Source organism: Ambystoma mexicanum, chromosome 1q (genome assembly GCF_040938575.1).
Source record: "Ambystoma mexicanum isolate Mex_15411 chromosome 1q, UKY_AmexF1_1, whole genome shotgun sequence".
Taxonomy (NCBI): Eukaryota; Metazoa; Chordata; class Amphibia; order Caudata; family Ambystomatidae; genus Ambystoma; species Ambystoma mexicanum.
In genome coordinates, this window is record NC_090922.1 from 865,093,720 (window position 1) to 865,116,359 (window position 22,640).

Below are 22,640 nucleotides of genomic sequence, written 5' to 3' on the forward strand. Positions count from 1 at the left end.
TGTAGCAGTTCAACTTCCTTAAGACTAAGGTAGCAATTAGGGATGTTTTGTGCAAAATGTGACATGAGGAGGAGGAGTATGTTAAGAAGGTTGATGCTGAGCAATGAGGGATGTTTGGGAAATTTAGGCAGCGAAGCTGCATTTAGCTTTTAGAGTGCTCATACGGGCTTCTGGATTAAGGGGATTGGGTGACGATGTTAATGGGGAGAAGCGAGCTAGTGGAATGTTGAGCTGTACTGTGCATTAGGTGGCGATAATTACTTTGAGTTTGTCTAAACTGATCATGAAACGGTTCAGTGGGATTCAATGGTAAATAGCAGTGAAACACGTGTTCATTCATTTTTAAGTGGGGTAACATAGAAGAAATAGAAGATTGTGTGTGTGTGTGTGTGATCATAGGTCATATGTCAAGAAAATAAAGTACGGCACAAAAAGTGATGCCATACATTTTAAGACTGAGCAGGCTGGTGTCAAGCTAAGTAATCAGAGGCTTAAAACATATATGCCAGTGTAGGACATGGTGGTAATGGGATGTTCACCAGTATGAGGTCAGTGGAAAGTTTGTGAATGACCAGTAAGAAAGAATTATAGTTGTGGTGGATCATCCTGGCTTAGTTTTGGGTGAAGGTAGCCTCCATGAATTACAGATGCTGGTAGCCTGGCTGGAGAGGTCTGCAGAGATTGTTGAAGAACATGCATTGGAGAGCCTGCTGCACAGTACACTGTGCTCTTGAGTGAAGAGGGGAAGGGAGACAGGACAGTAAGGAGAAAGGACTCAGCCAATTGACATTATGGAGCAGAGTTAGGACTCTGTGCGATGAGAGATGTTGAAGAGCCATGTGAGGAGATGAACTTCGAGTCTACATGAGATGCTGAAGTACAAGGCCATACCACACTGACACTCAAAGCAGAAACTTGTGTTTAGGGTTACTGTTGGTAGGCTTGTTTAGAGAAGGTTTGGCTTTCATTTTGTTGCTGAACTGTCCTCTTGGGTGGGACCAGACTGATATGCAAATGTATACTTTTCCTCTATTAATGTACATGGCACTAAACAAGATTCTATTTTCTGGCCTCATGCCCCTTTCTATGTGTGCACCATCCCAAAGAGCCGGTTCTTTGGTCTTGTTCATTCTCAGTGAAAGGCACCCGCATTTTTGGCGCATTTGTAAAGGGCAATCCGAACATTGGTCCTAGGGAGACACAGCACCACAGTCACACCACACTGATGATGCCCTGAAAGGCCTTAACATGTATCTTGGGTTGTTGTTGGTACTCATGTTCAGAAGAGAATTGTCTAGCATTTCACCACTGGGCTCTCCCTGTGGATTGGACTAGACTGATATACAATGGATATTCCCCCTGAGGGAAGGTACAGTGGGTTAACATGTGATTATAGACCTCCCTAACCCCCAGCACCATCTCACAGAGCACGTTATTTGGCCTTGTTCCTTCCCAGTAGAGGTTTTTATGTACATGCAGGAAGGGTTGGCTACCCTGGAGAGAGTGTCAGGTATGGTATGGAAAAGGAGATGGGGTGGAGGGAGGGGATGAAGAGGGAGTACAAGGAGAATTTCAAGCGTGAGGAAGAAGTTGAGGGATTATCAGATTGCCTCTTTCTTTTCAAAAGTCTGTGGTCACAAGAATGTGTTGTATGACATTTTGGTGTGTTGTGGAAAGGAGGGAATGGAACAATCTTTTCAGCTGATAGTGTGGTAGCGGAGAAAGGAGATGCTTAGGTGGGAGTGGTCACACCTGGACTTATCCACAGCTAAATGGAGGGCAGTGTGTCCTGGCTTGCATGTGCCAAGTAGTTCTTGAGTCTAGACTCTCCCCTCTCATGGATGTGTGCATGCATGATGGTTTTGAGCCATTCAAGACCTTGTTTATCCAAAGTGTATGCCTTAGGGCCAGAAAAGACACAGATAGAGTTAGTGGTGTTCGCAGCAGCATTGCCTGTGAGGTAATGATTTCATGTGCTGTCCCAGGAAGCGTTATGAGTTATTATTACTGGGGTACAGGGGTAGTAATTGAGTGTGGACCAAGCTTTGTGATGCAACAGATAGCTTTACAAGTCGTAGGGGGAAGTACACAGTGAGGGAAGCAGGTCACAAAGGATCATAACAAGGGAGCGTGCAGCTAAAATTGGGTGACTGCGGGCAATTAGGCACAAGGAATATACAAGCAGCCAGAGGAGGAATTTGGGGAGAAGAACACCCAGTCTCAGATTACATGAGGAGTGGATGGGGTGTGGGCCTCGGTGTTTAGGGGGAGCCATGAGCTATTGGGAAAGCAGCCACGTTTAACTAAGCAGACTAGAAGGAGGTTGCTTATGGGGAAACCAGGAAACAGGGCTTTTCCTGATACGCACCCCATCTCTGGTAACCAACGCAGATAAGACCAGCCACCACATTATCCTACACCTGAAGACTCTACACTTCAGAGAACATCTTTCCAATCGCTGGCTGCTCCCCTCAACTCTACTCCCCCCCTCTCAGTACCCTTCACAGCTCCCGTGCTACCCCAGCACCTACTTGTAACCTCCTGGTGGAGTCCCCTATGAACAGCTCACAACTGGTCCTTGGATAGATTTGCACTTTATAAATTCTCCACACACATGCATACAAAGTTTGATATGTTTTTTTTTTGTTTAGTTACATTGGCAATGAAGAATTATTAACATGAAAACATTCTGGCTGTATTATTCGAAATATTTTAGGAGAAAAGCAAGATGTTTTTCCTTTTCTGCCATGAAACTTTCCCCTCAGAAGCAGTGCAGTGAACCGCTGATGCTGCTGTTGAATTGACCTGCAATCTGTTTCCCCGCATCAGTACTGCAAACTGCCACGCTCAAGAAATGGAGCCAGAAAGGCAATATTTAAAGCTAACAATTACTGCTAGGGAAGGGAAATAACCAATTGTTTTTTACTTAGATGTGAAAGCGCCATGTCTGATTGGCTGCCTCTTGGTTGATTCCTTGATTTGATAGGCTACGGTCTTGAACGGTTTCTTGAACCTAAACTACAGATGACAATAGAGTCTTCATCTCTTGTACCTGGAAAGCTGGCATCAAAATACTGTGCCTAATCGCAGTCATTTAGACTCTCCTTGGTATCAGTAGTTGGCATCTCCTTTAGACTTTTATTTTATTCCTGATGGCTAAATGTATCTTCTGTAAATAATTGTGCTTGTTTTGATGGCTTTTGAATTCGAATTCACTCATTATAAACGGGGGTGAACTGCCTTGTCTGAGAGCCCTGCGATGTAATGTTTTTATTTTAATTTTTATCACCATCTTTCTTGTCTTAATTTGTATCTTTTAGCTTTCCTATTATTCTCCCCGCCCTGGATGTTCCCTAATTATACTCTTGGCTAATAAAAAAAGAGGTAAACATACTAGTGCTTGCTACATTGCTTTTGCAGTTGCCAGCGCTGTAAATACCAGGTGATGCCATCTCTACTTGAGTAGTGCTCGTTTTATCGACCTCGTAAGGAAAAATAAACAGCCAGCACCACCGGGGTTAAAACGTGTAGCCCACACAGATGATTGTTATTATTATCATTATTAGGGTATTTATGAAGTGCAGACCTAGCTTGTGGGAGCAACTGAGCACTTTACAGTCATAGGGGGTCGGGGGAAGAACACAGTGAGGGCAGCAGAGGAAAAATGAGCGGGGAGCTAACAATAGAGGAGGGCGAGGGTGGGCAATTGGCAGCAAGGGATCTACAAGCAACCAGGGAGGGAGACCGTGGGGAGCAGATCGCTGAGTCTCAGGTAGTGCGGGGAGTGCAGGGTGGTGGACCTAGGTATTAAGGAGGAGCCATTCCTTGAAGAGGAAGGTCTTGAGCTCAAAAACAAAGGCTTACATTAATTTGCTATTGTACCATCACAATCGTATTATTCGCCCCTTTTCCCGCCAATGTATTCTTTCCTTCCCTCTTCTCCACCTCACCCCTCCCCCACAATCGCCGCTTCACATAGTGCTTCAGCAGCCTGTGTTTAGGTCAATAGATGAGATGTTTTCGCAACTTTGATCAATTTCTCCAATGTCATAGAGGTGTGACGGTTTGCTTAAAGGTTACAGCAACAGCAGTGACCACAACACTTGTCAGCCCCTTACACGATGCCCAGGTAGGTAGCACATATCCAGGACGCTTCTTTCGGGAGCCGCTTCCGCCCCTCAAGGCCTTCGTGAAGCGCGGCATGTCAAATCAAGCGTTCCTCCGGTGGCACTTTCATTGCTTTGCGCGCCATTTCCACTTGAGATGCGCTTCGCTCCGTGTCCCTGGGGTTGAACTGCCCTTCGGTCCTCCGCTGCTCAAGCAACTTTAAAATTAGCAGCACTGTTACAATGCCTATGATTATCGCCCCTCCAGTGACGCATGGAGCAATGAAATAGGCCAGATCAACTGCAGATCGTGTTGCCGCAGTCTGTGAAAATAATGTGCACACAAATACAGATTTATATTGCAGTTTAGATCCAAAAGCATGCTGAATACAAAATGCAAACTGATGCAGATTACCCAATGCAATGTTGCCCACTGCAGGAGTAAGCAGTCAATGCAGCATGATCAGTGCCTAGAAATGCATGTGTGCATAACTCAAATCACATGTAAAAAAATCTTCAATGCAAACCTAATATATGAAATAATGTATTACTAATGCAAATGCAATATTACTAAAGTCCAAAAAAAGGTATTTAGTGTGTGCTAAAGAATTGCCATAAGAGATCTGCCCAATGGCATCAAACTATGCATAGACTATTGCCATGCTACTGCTAGCATTAGTCACTTGTGTTTAGAAGGATATTAATTCACTGGATGCTAGTTGATCTCGTAAGCTCTGCCCAGTGATTCCACAGAAGACGGTACTTGAATTCCCTGTATTTGGATGTGGTCTTGCCACCCTATAACGATCCGCTCACAGTTTCTTACCACTCTAGACCCACACGTTTCCCGGTTACATGGAATTTTTTTCTGTCTTGGCAGAAGACCTCAAACAAACAGATCGTTTCCATGGGGTTGAGTACAAGATGTGACCGGGGGATTAGCTAAATATAACAAACTCTAAGCAGGAGCCCAGGCTCTAGGCAGGCCATTGAGGAGATATGGAGGCTGGCCCTGGCCCCTACAGACCTGGACAAGGCAGCTACCATTTTGCCCACTATGAGTGAATTTCCACCCCATTCAGTGAGGAGGGTGGACAGGATGGGTTGGCACAGCAATCGCCAAACTCTCCATTGTGACAATCTGGCTTCCCTGATTGCAAATGAAAGTAAACATTATTTGTATAGGTTGTATAGGTCCCAGATGGAAGATCTGGACCTGTTTTCTTTTTTTTAAGAGGCCTGAACAAAAATCCAACCACTCCAGAAACAAAGAGCCACAGCCAGGCCAGGAGCTTACATTTAAAATTTCTTTTTTTTTTTTTAAATACGTTTTTTTAGGGGTAGCAAGGGAGACCACAGTGGTAGCAAGGGGGACCACAGGGGTCACAGTTGCGACCCCTGGCAACCCCCAAATGACATCCTTGATGGAGAGCCCAGGAAGAGTGTCGCCCAGAAAGGGAGGAGGTGCTATCTGGGGGTCAATGGACAACAAGGTGTTCCTTGAAGAGCAGGGTCTTAAGTTTCTTCCCGAAGTGCAGGATAGATGGAACCAATTTGCTAACTGTCCGCAGTTACTGAAGCTATCTGGATAAATCCTCTATATAACAGAGGGTACGGTAGGAAGATGTATGCGATGCTCCTAACCCTAAGAAGCCTACCTTGATTGATATAATACTGAAGGCCAGCTTCCAGCACTGGAAAATAACATCACAGAGAGACCAACGAGGACCCAAAGATCTACTATTAAATGGGCAGGAACTATGAGAAGTAGCATACATGAGATCATCGTTTTCAGCAATAGCTGCAATGAAATACCAGTTCCTAGGCTCCTATGGCCACTTTGGCAATGGAGAGAGGTGTGCTTACGGGAAGCACCATTTGTTGTTCTTCCATTCTATTGTGTACTCAATCTGGACAGAATAAATTGAATAGCATGGATTGAATTATGCACAGTCTTGAACCAAAGGAAATGCCTGTACAACAATCGTAATGATAAATGAAGCCGGTATGGGTTTGTCTGCATACATGAAGCAATAGTTGTATCTTAAAAGATGATTGTTAACTGAACAATCAAAATGGTGGGCTCTAGCACCTTGAAGCATCTCTTGTGCTGGATGGAATTACCAATAAAGATTTCAGACCAAGTAACTAGAAAGAATATGGCAAAGTACTACTTTATTCTTATTTTAATAAAGCAAGGTACACTGACAAACATTGGACTGACGTTCACACACACACACACACACACACACACTTGATTACACAGAGGTTAGGAGGCATACCCCAACATGCATCATTTATGACATCATCCTACGTGGCAAACTATAAAAGCTACTAGCAGGAGGGATTGGTTAGGAGAACATGTCTACCTATAGAAAGTACATGGGTTAGTACTTCATTGGCGGTCTCTTATCTGTGAGGCAAACCTCGAACTACCTCTAAATACGTATAATACTGATTATAGTGGACAACATGGCAGTGGATTGGTCTATGCAACATTGTATAGCAGGTTGGCCCATAGACCCTCGGATTGGTTGGCATCCCATCCAACCTTGGACTTTCGGCTCGCTAGCAGCAGGAAAGGAAATCGAAACCTAGGTGCTTGAGTCACGTCAGAGTACTCCCCACTTTCCCAATTAGCCCATCATCTCTCATCAGTTTGACCATAAGCCAAATATTTCCATCTGTAGTTTAACTTGCTGTTGCTCTGTTCTAGGACATTCGAGGGAGTGTGAGCATATCATTTACCTTGAACTGCAGCCTAATAAATAGCCCTTGTTTTCGTCTTCTGCATCATGTCTGAGGAGACCGCAAATTTGTCAATTTCGAACTCCTATTGACTGCTATTTGATTCAATTTAGCTGGGTGTTATTGCTCCCTCGGCCTTTAGAGACTTGCTCAATCCATCTTTTATGAGCCTTATTCACTGTTAATTGTCCAATACCTGGTTCTCGCATATGTTTTCATCTTCATAAATCTAGGAGAAATGTGTCTGATGCTCATGACGTTATCTGTCTGCCTCCCTTTGTACTCTTCAGTTATTTCTTGAAATAGTATCCTTGATCATAGGCCAACATAGAGTCCTCTTCATTTGTGCACAAATTCATTTTCCAGCATCTCCTGACTCTTCAGCCCTAATCTGTTTCTAAGGTACTTAGAATGGATCTTCACATGAGCTGCCGTCCATTTTCCACTCATGCAACCCAACAGTCCCTTCTCCCTGCACTTGTGAGCAACCCGCTGGCTGAACTTGTGAATTAACTGCACTTCCCCTTTCACCCGGAAACATTTCCCCTTCCCTCTTCCCCGCAATCTGGATGACACAAGGCCTAGTAAGATTGTTATTTTGTCCTCCCTTGTTTCCCCCTCCTTGTCTTGTCGCACCTAGAAACACTTGTATACAGGCACGTTATAAATGCCACATCATATCATATCATGGCCCTCCTAACCACGTTATATATTCCTCTCTAGCAATCTTCTATACATCTCATCTACCCTGCATTGCAGCGTATTTACACTTATTGATCCACAAGTTACTTCATCTTCTTTTTACATACATGATTACTTGATCATTTTGTATATGTTTATCTTGCCCCGTCAGTTACATCGTCATTCTTAAGTATTTTCAGATTGTTTCAGCATATCGTATATTTTCTTCATGACATCACTCTGCCCAGATGTCACTCAATGCTCCATGATTTCTAATGGTGCATGCAGACATCCTTCCACTCTCTCAGCATGTGCGTACATTCAGTATGGTTGTTGAGTGTATAACGTCTCTCATACATGCAATGCGGTATAGGGACAACACAGGGGCCCCCACATGCAGCTCTTCTCCTGCTGTTCCAGCATGACAACGGTGAGGGGGCGTGACTTAAGAGGGCATCTACCTGATCCTCTACAGCCGAGTAAACATGTAGCAAAGAAACGCACCCTTTAGGAGTAGAGATACAGTCAACAGACTGTGTCTTGCAGGTCACTGCAGATGCCTTTTAGTTCTTTTGGGCAACATTACGAAGAGCCTTGTTTGATTGTTCTAGCGCAGGGCAGGTAAATGGCAGCTTTTGTTCATTCATGCAGGGGAAGGCTGGTGTCTATAAATCAGCAAACCTAACCTTGCTTGTTTGGTAAATAAAGGAACATTTCAGTATAAGGAAAGTGGTGGTGCAGTATGCTACTGTGTAGACCTACAGAATCCATATGAGTGGATTTACTGGCATGCCACACACATCAGAGCAAGAGATGGGGTCTACTTGGGTATAAGCTTCAGCTTTAAAAAAAATGTCCATACTCATAAGGAAGATGGGACTTAAGCTAGCAATTAGGAGTAAGGCATTGGTATCTTTCAGAGATTAACATGCTGTTTAAATATTTTCACTGTCGTCAGGCTGGGAATCTTCTGTAACAGTAAAGCAGTTTACATTTATAGCAGGCTATAACAACACCATGCGCATAGCCTTAGACGCCATTGCACCATTGAAACTTAGAAAATCCAAACCAAAAAAGCACCTCAACCAATGGTTCTCCAGCCATCTTAAAACCCTTAGATTGGAAAAGAGTAAACTGGAACAAGTCTGGAGACAATCTCCGACTGACCACAACAAACTATTGCTTAACAAAATAACGGCCAACTATAAAAAAGAAATCATAGCGGCCAAACAAGAATCCTATAACCTGAGAATCTCCCAATCCAACTCCAGCTCCAGAGAATTATTTACTATCCTGAAAGAATTGGAAACCCCGGTAACAATCCCAGATACTTGCGTTAAAAACAAACAATGGTGCACCAGTGTCCAAAATGCACTAAACAACAAAGTCACTGGCCTTCAAACAAAAATTAAAAATAAGAAAGACTCCCTCACCAATCTTACCAACCCCATCAACGCCCACTCGAGCCCTCCACCCTCACACCACACACCTAACTCTGCTCGCTTCAGCTTTTCCAAAGTCTCTTCCCTCGAAGTAGAAAAAATAATTCTTGGCCTTAAACCCTCCAACTGCAAAGGTGACCTCTGCCCCCCACAAATCATTAAAGACGCGGCACGAGACCTCTCGCCATTCATCACCAGACTCATCAATGCCTCCTTTTCCTCAGGAACAGTCCCCAGTAACCTTAAAGAGTCCTGGGTCCTCCCTCTCCTCAAAAAACCCTCCCTTGACCCGTCCATCCCAACCAACTACAGACCGATTACCACCGTCCCATTCCTGCTCAAGATACTAGACAAGACAGCATACCTACAAATTCAAAAGTATCTTGAAACAAACCACCTTCTAGGAATAAGACAATCCGGCTTCAGACCCCAACATGGAACTGAAACAGCCCTGATAGATCTGAAAGCCCAAATAGACGACCTTAGAGATAACGGGAAAACTGCATTACTACTCCTGCTAGACCTCTCTGCGGCGTTTGACCTAGTTGACCATAAAATCCTATGTAATCATTTAGACTCAGCTGCCCACTTTTCACAAGAAGCCATCAGTTGGATTGAGTCATTCCTCAACAACAGATCCATGCGAGTCTTCTCCTCTTCTGCCGCCGCCGAACCCATCCCCACTACATGTGGAGTCCCACAGGGCTTGTGCGTCTCCCCCACTCTGTACAACGTGTTCACAAAGCCCCTGTTTGATGATCTAGACGGCCTGGGTATCACCTACACTAACTACGCCGATGATACACAGATCCTCATCCCGTTGACGGGAGATTACAACCAGGATTTGGCCTTGGTGAACAGGGTGTATCTCATCATCCAGGCATGGATGGCTTCGCACAGTCTATGCCTGAATGATGACAAAACTGAACTCATCATCCTTGGTTCTACGTCCAACCTAACCAAACTCGACCACAATTATGCCAACTTCATCATAGATGGGAACCTAATCAAGGTTTCGAAAGAAGTAAAAACCCTAGGAATATACCTCGACTCCTCCCTAACCTTCCACAAACAGGTTATCTCGATGGCATCCTCTACGGCCTACACATGTAAGCTCATAAGAGCAGCCAAACCCTTCCTCTCCACCCACAGCTGCACTACACTTGCCAGAGCATTGGTATTATCCAAACTGGACTATTGTAACGCCCTCTACATAGGAGCCACCAAACAAATCACCAACAAAATTCAGACGCTACAAAACAACGCCCTTAGGGCAGCACTCAATATTCCCAGGAGGGAACACATTTCCAATATCAGGAAATCCCATAACTGGCTCAGCACAACAGACAAAATCCTGCTTAAAGTAGCATCGCTCACCCACAAATGCCTGAATAATGCTGCCCCACGCTATCTGGCAGACAGAATATGCAAACACAGCCCCATCAGACCCACCAGAACTTCCAATGCTAATCTGCTCACCGTCCCCAGGTTTAAACGCACTAAAATGGGTGGCAACAGCTTCCAGGTGAAAGCACCCCAACACTGGAACTCCCTACCACCATCGCTCAGAACTCCCCAACCTTACTCACTTTTTAGACGCAACTACATCCATTGGTTAAAGATCACGAACCACTAACACCTCTAACACCACACGGCTGCTCTCCGCGTTGCATGCTTTAAGAGAATCTGTAAATTTGTAATACTAAACTTGTATATATTTGTAATTCTTTAAATACATCTACTGCATTCTCTCCTGCCAAACTGTACACATGTTCCTTCATCGTCACACTGTAATTATGTAATGTAATGTATAATTATGTAATGTAAAGTATAAGCATCCTGTAACCAAGCTTTGAATCACCTTGCTGCTCATGCGCCCTCATACCCTCGGGTCTGGTGCGCAATACAAATGAATAAACTAAACTAAACTAAACTAAACATTTGCATTTTCTAAACTGCTGTCACTTTAGTGCTCCATTCAAGTCATTTTGGGTCATATTGCCTCTCTGTCAATAGGCAGGACTCCCTTAGCTCCACTCCTGGAGGCCATCTACAGATGTTGGCATGTGACCATGGCAAAATGAGCCAAAAAGAGGCATAGGTGTGGTAGGCGAGAGGGTCGCATGTGAATCTATGCAGATCTATGAAACATATCAATGCTGGAGAACATGAGTTACAGGTAATTAACTTACTTCTTCTCGGCATTGTATCTTTCATAGATTCACATGCTGTTTGAATCAGTACACACAAAGCTACAAGGTTGGAGGTAAAGCTCACTGGAAGGAAACACTCACATCTTCGAAACAGCTTACGTAGCATCACCTGACCGACTCAGGACTCTTCTGCAGAATCCCTGTTGTGACAGTAGAACCTTGTGATGTTATGCACCAATCTCCATGTGGCAGCCCTGCAAATTTCCAGCAGCGGAATGCTTCAATAGAATGCAGTCCTAGCAGCAACAGCCCTCGTAGAGTGCACTCTAGGCCTGCCAGGAAGAGGCCTATAAGCTAGCTGGTGACAATACAAAATGCATGAGGACAGCCACCATGCAATAAATGACTTTGAAAGGGTCCATGCCAGAAGGTGCAAAGGTCCCAAACAGCTGACAAGACTTGCAAAAAGTCATAGTGCAAGGGTTGCAGAACTTTTGTGCTTGCACCGTATCCTAGGAATGCAAGGAGCATTCTGCAGCAAAAGAAGAGAAACTAAAGAAAACAGGTAACACCACAGGTTTGCTATGGTGGAAAGAAGACAGAACCTTGGGCTTGAAAGTTAGGTTTGTGTGAAGGACCACTTTGGATATATAAAAAACCAAAAATGAAGAATTGCACGAGAGAGCTTGTATCTTCCCTACACTCCTCGCAGAAGTGATAGCAATTAACAGGGCGATATTTCAGGACAGAAACTTTAGAGAGGACTTGTGCATATGCTCAAAAGGGGGTCCAGTGAGCTTGAAGAGAACCTCATTCAACTACCAGGCTTGAGCAGGCGCTCGAGTGGAAAAGTCCCTTGAGGAATTCTTAAACAAGCCTATGCGACCACAAAGATGGTGCCGCAGGAGAATGAGTAAATCTGGAAATGACAGCAAGGTGTATGTTGATGGAAGAATGAGCCTAACCGGCTCATGCCAAAAACAAAAGGTAGGGTAAAATGTCCTGAGCTTGAACACAGAAGGGCTGAGCCCCTTATTAGCACACCAAACTGAGATACATTTCCACTTGCTTTTGTAGCATGAAACCGTGGAGGAGGCCCAGGACTTGGCCAGCAACTCACAAAGGTCCGGAGGCAAGTGCATACCACCAAACTCTAGAAAAGCAGTAGCCAGACCTTCTGATTGAGGGAGGCGGGTTGTGGTGCAACACTGCTCCGTTGTCCCTGGACAGAAGGTTGATGAGTGGAGGGAGCTTAACGGGTGCTGCTGATGAGAGCCTGAGGAGGTCAGAGAAAAATAATTGCCTCGGCTAAGCTAGGGCCATCAAGATTAGTCTACACTGATGCTGTCTAGAAACTTTGATCACTCGAGGGATAAGAGGGATCAGTGGAAACGCATACAGAAACATCCCCTCCCAAGGAAACTTAAAGGAGTACCCCAAAAGTCACCACAAAGGATTGAATCAAGTTCAAGGCAGTAAGCATTTGAGACATTATGAAGGTTTAAGTCTCCCATGAGGGTTATGGATGCCTTGATGGCTATAGGGCCAAGGAATTCCAGGTCAGGGACAAATGGTTGAGGAGGTCAGGAATTCTAAAGATGAGAAGAGTGGGTAAATGATTAGGAGCATGGAGAGGAAGCAAGTCAAAATGGTGTGATGGAAGTGGGTGATGTATCCTTGCTTATCTTGAGTCCAACCCCTTTATCTCTCTTAGGCAATCATTAAAGTACTTAATACAAAACTGGCACACACTTCACAATAGAGGAAAGCAGTCCCTGCTATATCAAGCCACAAATCGAGCACTTTCTTCAGTAAATTGACAGCAGAAGAAACCAATTGCAACTACAGCACACACACAATGATACTTTTTCAACAAACCAAAATGGCAAAAATATACATAGGGAGGGAATAAAGACACATGACTAAAGCAAAAATGTGTCCATACACATGTTCCATATATCACTAGCCATACAAAGAGTTTCTGTTGAACTAGATGCCGCTTAAGCGAGATTAATCAGCCATGAGCTTACAACTAAGCAAAATTCATAGTTGAATTTATTTTTGGAATTTTTTATTTTCATTAGTATCAACTACAAGCAACAAAAACATAAAACATCAACCAAGAAATCCCACTCCCAACACATATCATACTCTTAATGGGCTGTTATGACTATGGTACAGAGGATAATCTTCCTTTGGCTTTGGCAGTCAAAGGGGTATACCGTCATTTCATCGACAGGCTTTTCATCGCAGGGTTTTTTGCCGCGATTTTTTTTTCGAAAAAAAACATCAATTTTTTTTCGGGGTTAAAAATTAAATACATTTGGTGTGTTTAGGGGAATAATAAAATAATTAAACAGATGGGGGTTTGTGGGGGTTTCGAAAAAAAATCTGCGGCAAAAAATCCTGCGATGAAAAGTCCATTGAAGAAATCACATAGAACCGTCAAAGGTGTTTGGGACCAGGAATGCCTATCAGCTATATGAAGAGCTACGAGGAAGCAGGCTGAGGATTCCACAGAGCCCTGCCTCAGCACCACGTCTATCCTGTGTCATGGCCTCTGAAAGAAATGTGCAGCAGTTCTCCCAAACCACTCAAACCTCCCACTAGGTTGGTTGTGGCACCATATGAATGTGTATAAATGCATCTTGCCCCACCTGCCCATTGCTGCTTCTGTTCTCCACCGTCCTACCAGGGGAAATGTCCCAAACTGCATACCCTCCTTCTTCTTGTCATTAGAGAGCAATACGAGGGAAAGGATTGCACTTCATAAGTTGCCCTCTGGTAAAAGGGACATGCAGGTCAAGCCGTTGGAACAGTGCTGCAGTGAGAAGAGTCAGAGAACTACCACACCTGATAAGTACTCTGGTGCAGCCAATTAAGGGATACTGATTCTTCCTACTTGACACCACCTGTAAAGACTGGAAGGGGGTATGTGCCTTTCTGTTCCCTATACAGTTGGGCTAGAGCCACAGAGCACCCCAGTTAAGGCTCTCAATTGGTAACGTAGGGCAAACAGCCAGGCTGAGACTCAATGGAGGTGATGCAGGCTGGTTCTTAGGTACCGTGAATCCCCAAGTTCCCCACAATGTAATGTCCACACACTATGTTAGTTGATAACAGAGTCCTTTTTTTCTTACTACCATACGGGATACAAAGTCATGTAGGTATATACAAATACATAAGACTCACTTTAAACTGGAAATCTAAACAGGTAATTTAACCTAATGTACAGTTCTGTGTGGTACAACTATTACATTTAAATTCACTTGCAATGCACCAACTGCTGATAGATACCAAAAAGCATTCAAAGTATTAGGCAAGGATTAACTCATAACACATTACTGAATAAAGGCAGGTAATAATTTGAACATAGGCAGAATGCTTTCTTTGGTATAAAAAGGCAATACTGTGTGAGGATCCCCCTACCTTTTCAACCTGTAAGGAAAAGTTAAGGTGAACCTTATGTTGTATATTACAGCCCAGTCCAAATATGTTCATTAATAGTCAGCTTCTCTTTTAACAGATTCCACTACCCCCAAAGTACCTGGGAAGCCACAGAAAATCAGGATCCCAGACAAATCTGGGACCCCTGTATGGATCCTGAGGATGTAAGATGCTCTTCCTTGTCAATGTACTTTTGATGCCTTGGCAGGCGAAGTGGTTGAGTTTCTTGGCTTTACTCGATGGGACCTCTTGAGGATGGACCCCCTTGGAAGAAGGAGCCACTGGAATGTCGGTGTCGAGAAGAAGAAGGGACCCAAGCAGTGTCGGAAAAAAGACAGAAATGCAGGACTCGCTGTGGTCTCCGATGTCGGGTTGCAATACCAGCTGTGGATGTCCCACAAAGGTGAACATGCTGTGAACCTTGACCAGGCCTGGCCAAAGAAGATAAGACCATTGGTGGCCTTGGAAGACTTTTGAAGACGATGGGTGCAGTGGCAGAAGTAGGTGTCATGTTTTGGGGTTTCATGGTTTACTGCTTTTTGGTTCTTTGGTGCTGCAGCCGTAACACAGACCACTGGATGGCTTCTGGTGACCTGGATATGACTATTGGACTGGACTGGAAACCCTCACCAAGTCTGGATCCTCTGCACGTCTTTTTTCCAATTTCGGTGGTTGGAAACCCACAGGCAGACTCTTCTCGGCAGGCAGCGACTTCCACATGGAAAATTGGGTAAATGTCATGGCAGGGATGCCCCATGAAGGGTTCTTCAGTTGTTTGGAATTTTCACAGCTCTGGGTGTCAGACAGCATTATGCCAAGGCCCCCCTCTTCTGGGCGATACTCAGCAGTTTGACTTCCAGCAGTCATGAACACTCCTCCGGACCCTAGGCAACACAGATGAACTTCTTCGCTTCAAGATGTTCAGTCACTCCTCTTGTAGACCCACGAAGATCCCTTCTTCGGATGGCAGGCATGCAGGACTGGCTTTCAGGACCCTTCGGGTATAGAGCAGCAGATGCACGATGTTCCCTCGTAGCCACAGGAAGAGGTTGCCTTTCTAGATACTCTCTGTTTCTGGCCTTGAATCAGCATGGCAGCTTTCAGATTGGATGTAGTGATGCAGTTGCAGCTGGATTCCAGGATGCAGGCTTAAGAGGACTTCAGCTTCTGCTTCAAGTTTCTTGTTTTAGCTTCTGACAAGGAGGTGAGTGTGAGGCCCCCTGTTATACAAAAAAGTCCCCAATCACTCAGGCTGAGCCAGGTTCAGACAGCCAATCACACACACGTGCAATCATGCAGGCAGCACCCACTCAGGCTCACAGGCATTCAGGCCATTCACCAGACACCTTAGCCTCAAGCCCTGAGAACGGATCTCTTCAGCCCCAAAAGCTCTTCACTGGCTCCCGGTGAATGCAAGGATCACATTCAAGACCCTATACATCATCCATAAGGCTTTCTGGGGCCTGGACCCTCACTACATCCAAATTCTCTCACTAAATACCACCCTGCAACATCCTCGCATGGGTTATCTCACATGCTTTCCTTGCAACAAATCTAGAAATCTCTGCAAGAGATTCAGACTAGATTTGTTTCACACCAACATACGTATGAAATATTGGAAACACAACAAGGGTGTCACAGTTGACGGCTCATGTCGATTCTGCCACGAGATTGCCGAGCCAAAAACACTAAAACATTTGATCTTATTTTGTAATTTCTTTGAAAATCAGAGAATGTTACTGATGGTAACTGTTACTGAAATCTGCCTGCTCTTTCGTCACTGACATGTGAGATGTGCTCGTTTCTCATGGGGGAAAGTTGTAATGCTCTCACTTTGTCATTGGCACGTTTTCTAAGCTATGCACAGATAAAACTAAATGAGTTAGAAGAATGAAATTTAACAACTGAATTTCAACGTTGGATCATGATTTGTGGAATACACAAACATGTGATATCATTAGTACTGACATCAGTAGCAAGCTCTTATGAAAAACTCTTCCTTAGTTGCAGTGATATTATTATTAATGCGGGTATCATCAGCAAACTTTCATGTTAAAGTTGAATTCATATATATGTATCATTCGACCATTACTCATTAACAATGTGTTAAGTTTTGTGCTGTGTTTCCACTCCCCTAGTTGACAATCTTTCCTTAGTGGTAGTCTTGTGTATATAAATCAAAGCTAAATTGTTATGTATGTGCTAATCGATCATCATATATTAACAGCTTGTCAAGACTTTTACCCAACTACGGTTTCACTGAGTTTAGCTTATTATTCATAATTCATAATTCGGTATTTTAATATCAACTTTGTTTCATATTAATTTGTATTTTATTAAGATGTATACATGGTATTTTATACATATGTTTGTAAAGGTGCATGTGCAACATATACACATTTTTTAAAAATGGGTTAAAAAAAATACCGCCCTTCTGGAGCACTTTTGTCCTCGAGCTCTAACTCTGTGCAGGTCTGACGTTTCTCCAAGCAAAGAGTGGGGGATTGATCTCTTTCTTCGGCAGGAGCCTCCCTCTGGAACAGCCTCCTCGTGCCTCAGACTTGAGCCAGATCCCCTTAAATTCCGGAAGTTTATCAAGACCTTCCTTTTCTGCTCCTACTTCCCTCTCCCCCTTCTTTGCTAAAGCCCCCCTGCTGATAGGACTGAGTACTGAGGACTGAGTACCTGGTCCCTTCTGAGTCATAAAGGGTCCAGGCCCTCCCTCAACCAGTCTGCCTCAGCCACCCCCAGCCCCTACCAGCACTTGCCTTCAGGCTCCCTTGCCTGATCAGACTACTGAGTCTGGTCCACCCCCCCCTCCTCACACTACTTGACCCATATCCCATCCCCCAGCACACTAGCCCTCCAGGGCCCACCTAACACTTGCCCTCCAGGCCCCCTTAGCACTTACCAGCCCCTGGGGCTCTTTCCCTCCTGCATCCCCTCTGCCCCTCCCCTTTCCTTCCCCTCGCCCTGACCTGCCCCTGTAGCCCCCAGCACTTCTTGTTTGCTGAACTTGCAGGATCCGAATGTCACAAGGCCTAGTAGGACCATTTATTGTTGTTTTATCCTCCTCTGTTCCCCATTCCCCCTTAATCTTGTGGTGCCTGGAAACACTTTCTGCTGTATAGGTGCACACAAATATTCAATAAATAAAAATAAACACAGGAGGTGTATTGGGGGCTACTCCCCAGTCTTTCAGTGAACTACACTGCATCTATTTCTGTTTAAGTCAGGGCTGGCTCCGACATTGTGTCTCACAACCAAAACCAGACACCCAGAACACAGAATGCATATTGGCTACTCACTCCATTAATGCAGGCTCCACCCAAAGGATATACCCACAACAAGCTGTCCCTGGGAAGGCTCTAGCCAGTCTGGCAGGAGGCAGCCCCAAAGGCATATATGGTCCTTCCTACCAACAGCCATTCAGGGGAAGGGAACAAAGCCAGGGCTTCTCAGGACTTTGAGAGAAAAAGGGGCAAGGAAAAGGAAACCAAGAGGCCACCAGAGGCCATCTTGCCTTTGTGTGTGAATCCATTGATTCTTATGGCAGTCCAGAGCATCTGCCAAGTCTGCATCTCACTGTCACCAGCCCATACCCTGCTCTGTGGGCAACACACATGGGCCCAAAAACATACACTAGGGGTACAGGGTTGCATCCCCCTACCCAAGGGTGCCCAAAGGGTATTGCATGGGTCTTTTTCCACCAAGAACAAAATGAAGAGCTGCATTGCCAGGGGTCCATACTGGACTCCCTTTTGCAGAAAATATGCAGGACACACAGTTTAAGGAAGTATAGGACAAGGACAAGGAGGCCCTGTCCCTCCAATGCATTTCCATCACACTCCCCCCCGTTGAAAAAGGAGTAGCGCTTATTGTTTCACAAAAGACTAGCAGACCACTTCTGTACACTTCAGAACTGCGTGATGCCCATCATTCTTCGGCCTGAAATCAAAATGGCAGACTGGTCTTTTAAGCCTCCGGTCCACAGAGCAGAAACCATAATTTGATTAAATCACCAACTGGGAAGTGATGATCAGGATCTTCTGAGCAGCCGTATGAAAATCCAGAGAAAACATTCTGAAGAATCAGAGAAGCAGGGAATAACAAATCAGGGTAATTATGGTACAATTAAGACCATCAGCAGCACTCCACAAGGATACCAGTCCCTGCAGGCAAGTCACAGTCCAGACTACCACCTTGGATGCTGAGAGTGGGGAGAAGGAGTCACAGGGCAAGAACCAGAGACTAGGAGAAAGCAGAGCAAATAGAAAGCTATAATACTGCTGAGGGAAATGTCTCAGACACTGGGAGTGACCAGCGTGAAAGAGTTGAGAGAAAGATGTAGAAGCCTGTAGAAGCCTGTAGAGGGCTATACCTCGATCATAGGGAGTGACCAGTGTGAAAGAGAGAGATGAAGTGTCTATCAAAGAGCTTCCACCGTTGACTCAGAGACTTTTGCACAGGAGGGCAACCCACGACTGGTGAGTCACACTATCACAGATTGACAAAAACCCTAAGTGAGGTGAAAGAAATGGTAGGAGTGTATTACGATATTTCTAGAGACCCAGAAGGGTGACCCTTGGCTAGTGGGCAAAAATATAAGAGCTTGACATATATCCTTAGACAAGGGGGGGCATTGACCAGAAGAAGAAGCCAAGAAACATGCTGGGGGCTATATAGAATAGTATTCCTATTGTAAGGCCCTTGAATTACCATGACTTAACACATCCTGACATCTTCAGAAGTACATTTTATTGTTTCTAGCATGAATCCCCTCGGTCCTCTGATCCTTAATAAAACAGTTGAAATTCAACTATGACTCCTGTGTGTTCTGTTGATCCTTCACCACTCAATGGACTCCGTATAAAATGCTCCCTGTAGGTTATGACATTTTTATAAATAATAATTTGGAGACACAACATGAAATACTGCCAGAGAGCTGTGCAAATTGATTCATCTCCCCCTAGCTGGCCATGTGTTCACATGCCTAGTATATTGTCCTGAGCAGGTTGGCAATGGTGTCAGCGTCCCTTCTGTCAGTGAGAATGACCCTTTCTGATGAGGATAGAGACTGGAAAGCGTGTCGATAACCTTTGGTGAGAAGCTATCAACCATACCTACAAGAACAGCAGCCAGGGGTAGCAGGAACATGATGGTGAAGAGTCTGGTGACGTCATTCTCATCCAGTCAGAGCCAGGGTCATGAAAGTTTATGGCAACGGCCTTCACGTTGCTCTGATATTTTCCTAGTGGGAGATGGTGGTAGTATGTGTCATAAAATTCATTTATCCAGCACCACCCCTGGATAAGCAGGTGCCAGGTATCTAAAGATTGCGTGGTGGTTGGCTGTTGCCTCTTCACTGCTATCTTGCGTTCTTCATTCAACTGTCTCTGCCACCCCGACTGAACAAGTATAGAAATACAGCCTACAATCACGTAATGGAAGTTGACGCCCTGCGACAAACCCAGCAAATAATCACATGAATCAGAAGGTATTTTTTGATGTCTTTTGGGACTTCAGATCCCAGTTTTTTGGGATTTCCCCAATATCAGCTTTCCCAGTGTTCTCAGGGATTTGTGACTTTAAGTTCCTGCTGCCCACGTTCATTTTGGGAGATTCCATTGGGTTTTACACCCCTTGGCAACCATTTCCAACCCGTACCCTTTCTCTTTATGTTCACCTTCATGTGCTCTAGGAAGTCTGATTCCCATTGCCAGGGTTATCTTCATGCTCTCTCGGAACATTGAACATGCATAGATTTTATATTGCTCTGCCTTTTCTATGCATTCTCTGACGTCAAGCTCCAGAATGCAGCAGATTATTGAATATTCCCTTTTTCAATGAGCTCCCAGGAAATCTGACGTCAAGGTCTGGCGTGCAGTGGCCCTCTTAATATTCACGTTCTCAAGGCCTCCTAGGAACTCTGACTTCAAATTCCAGCACACACTGGTTCTCCTTATACTGATTATTGTAATGTGCCCCTTTAAGTGACTGTGTTATGCACACGATCATGTGCTGTTTGTCCAATAAAGGTGGGCCCCTGCGGCGCATGTGCCAGTTGGAGCAGGGGACCCGTTGAGACACAAGCTGTTGTCTGTGTCGTTCTTTATTGCTCCGGGCCTGCCAGGACCAGTCCAACCACACTTACCTCTGTCAGGGTGTGGCATCCAATGCTTTCCCTCGATCCAGTGCTATTGATCGTGGGTCCTTGCTCTAGTCTCCAACGTCCATCCGTGAACCCTCCATTAAGTCACGGTTCCGTTGATTGCTTTGTCTCTGTTTTTCCATGTATCATTAATGTAAGTATCATTAGCGTTGTGATATGCGTTATTTTCATTAGCATTGGGATATGCGTTATTTTCATTAGCATTGGGATATGCGTTATTTTCATTAGCATTGGGATATGCGTTTTCATTAGCATTGGGATATCTGTTATTTTCATTAGCATTGGGATATGCGCTATTTTCATTAGCATTGTGATATGCGTTTTCATTAGCATTGGGATATGTGTTATTTTCATTAGCATTGGGATATGCGTTATTTTCATTAGCATTGGGATATGCGTTTTCATTAGCATTGGGATATGTGTTATTTTCATTAGCATTGTGATATGCGTTATTTTCATTAGCATTGGGATATGCGTTATTTTCATTAGCATTGTGATATGCGTTTTCATTAGCATTGGGATATGTGTTATTTTCATTAGCATTGTGATATGCGTTTTCATTAGCATTGGGATATGTGTTATTTTCATTAGCATTGGGATATGCGTTATTTTCATTAGCATTGGGATATGCGTTATTTTCATTAGCATTGGGATATGCGTTATTTTCATTAGCATTGTGATATGCGTTTTCATTAGCATTGGGATATGTGTTATTTTGTAATAGGGTCCCCATGCTAATGATTCATCAAAAAGGTAGTTGTCTATTTTATCTGTGTTCCCATTTTCTCCTAATACTTCTTTTTCTTATGAGTTCTTCAGGTGTGAAGAACGAACTGAAATGACTCTTTTTGTTTTTTGTGAATCGGGATATATCGACTTTGGGTAGCTTTTGACAAGCATAGTGGCAAACATACACTTCCTGGCGAAGCAATGCCTCACGCTTTCTGGTTGGGGGGGACCATAGGCGTTGCTAGGGGGGGTGAGGGTGCTATAGCCCCGGATCCTTTGGCTGTAGCCCTGGATAGAAGCTCAGAGGCTATAACCTAAGGCTAGATGGAACCGAGTCCCGACAGAGCTGGCATTAGCCTAGCCCCAGATCTTTTCTAGACCTAGCAACACCCCTGGGGGAAACACTATGGGCCACATTCTGAATGTGGCGGTAACTGGACAATTGGGTGGCACCTCCTGTTTTAAAAATAGTACCTACTAATTGGAATTGCATGGGACATTTACTGCAAAATGTACATAGAAAATATTGTTTGGGGTAAATGACTCCTATTTACCCCATGCAGTACATTCTAAATTCCTCACATATTGTATATCCCGAGCAATCACACAAGTATTTTGAAAAAAAAGAGAAATTTAAAAATCACATGTTTTTACAATTACCACAATACTCATAATGAGGTCCAAATTACCACACAAGGGCTGACATTGTCTGCATTTCAAAATCAACAGGTTAAATGGATAGAGCAGACTCCGTCCTCTGACCAGGAGCTCCAAGCCCACATTTGCACCACCCACCCACAAGAAGCTCAAATAGATGGTATTCTGTAAAGAGTGCCTTGCATGGTTCTGCTTGCCTCTTGTTGCTGAAGAACCACAACCTCTGTGGTGCATACGTTACATGCAACTGATGAGGATGGAAAGGTGTGCCTTGCAGAGGTTGCTCATGGTTCTATGCTACTTTGCTGCCTTGCTTGTGATAACCCAGCAACTGCCTTTAATGGTATTGTGGGGTTTTGTGTTGACATCCAGGCGTAGGTAATCACTGAATGGGAACTAGGTCAAAGGATGTGGAGAAGTAGTAGAAGCCACATTTTAGACTTTTGCAAGTGGCCCTGTAATCATCAGACATTCCCAGCTGAATTATTTGTAATTCAGGTTTGGG

The 22,640-nt window shown here is 44.4% G+C and overlaps 1 protein-coding gene across 4 annotated transcripts in view; it reads right to left on the bottom strand.

Moving 5' to 3' along the window:
• Nucleotides 1–22,640, bottom strand: part of CRB1 (crumbs cell polarity complex component 1) — a 1,156,197-nt gene that overhangs the window by 45,823 nt on the left and 1,087,734 nt on the right. For 2 of the 4 annotated variants that reach the window (XM_069641513.1, XM_069641515.1), the window contains one exon: nt 3,586–4,429. The exons of the other annotated variants lie outside the window; for them this stretch is intronic. In XM_069641513.1, the coding sequence (XP_069497614.1) occupies nt 4,205–4,429 (225 nt within the window). In that variant the 3' untranslated portion in view covers nt 3,586–4,204. Of the gene's footprint in view, nt 1–3,585; nt 4,430–22,640 lie in introns of those variants that run through there. 4 annotated transcript variants of the gene reach the window in all.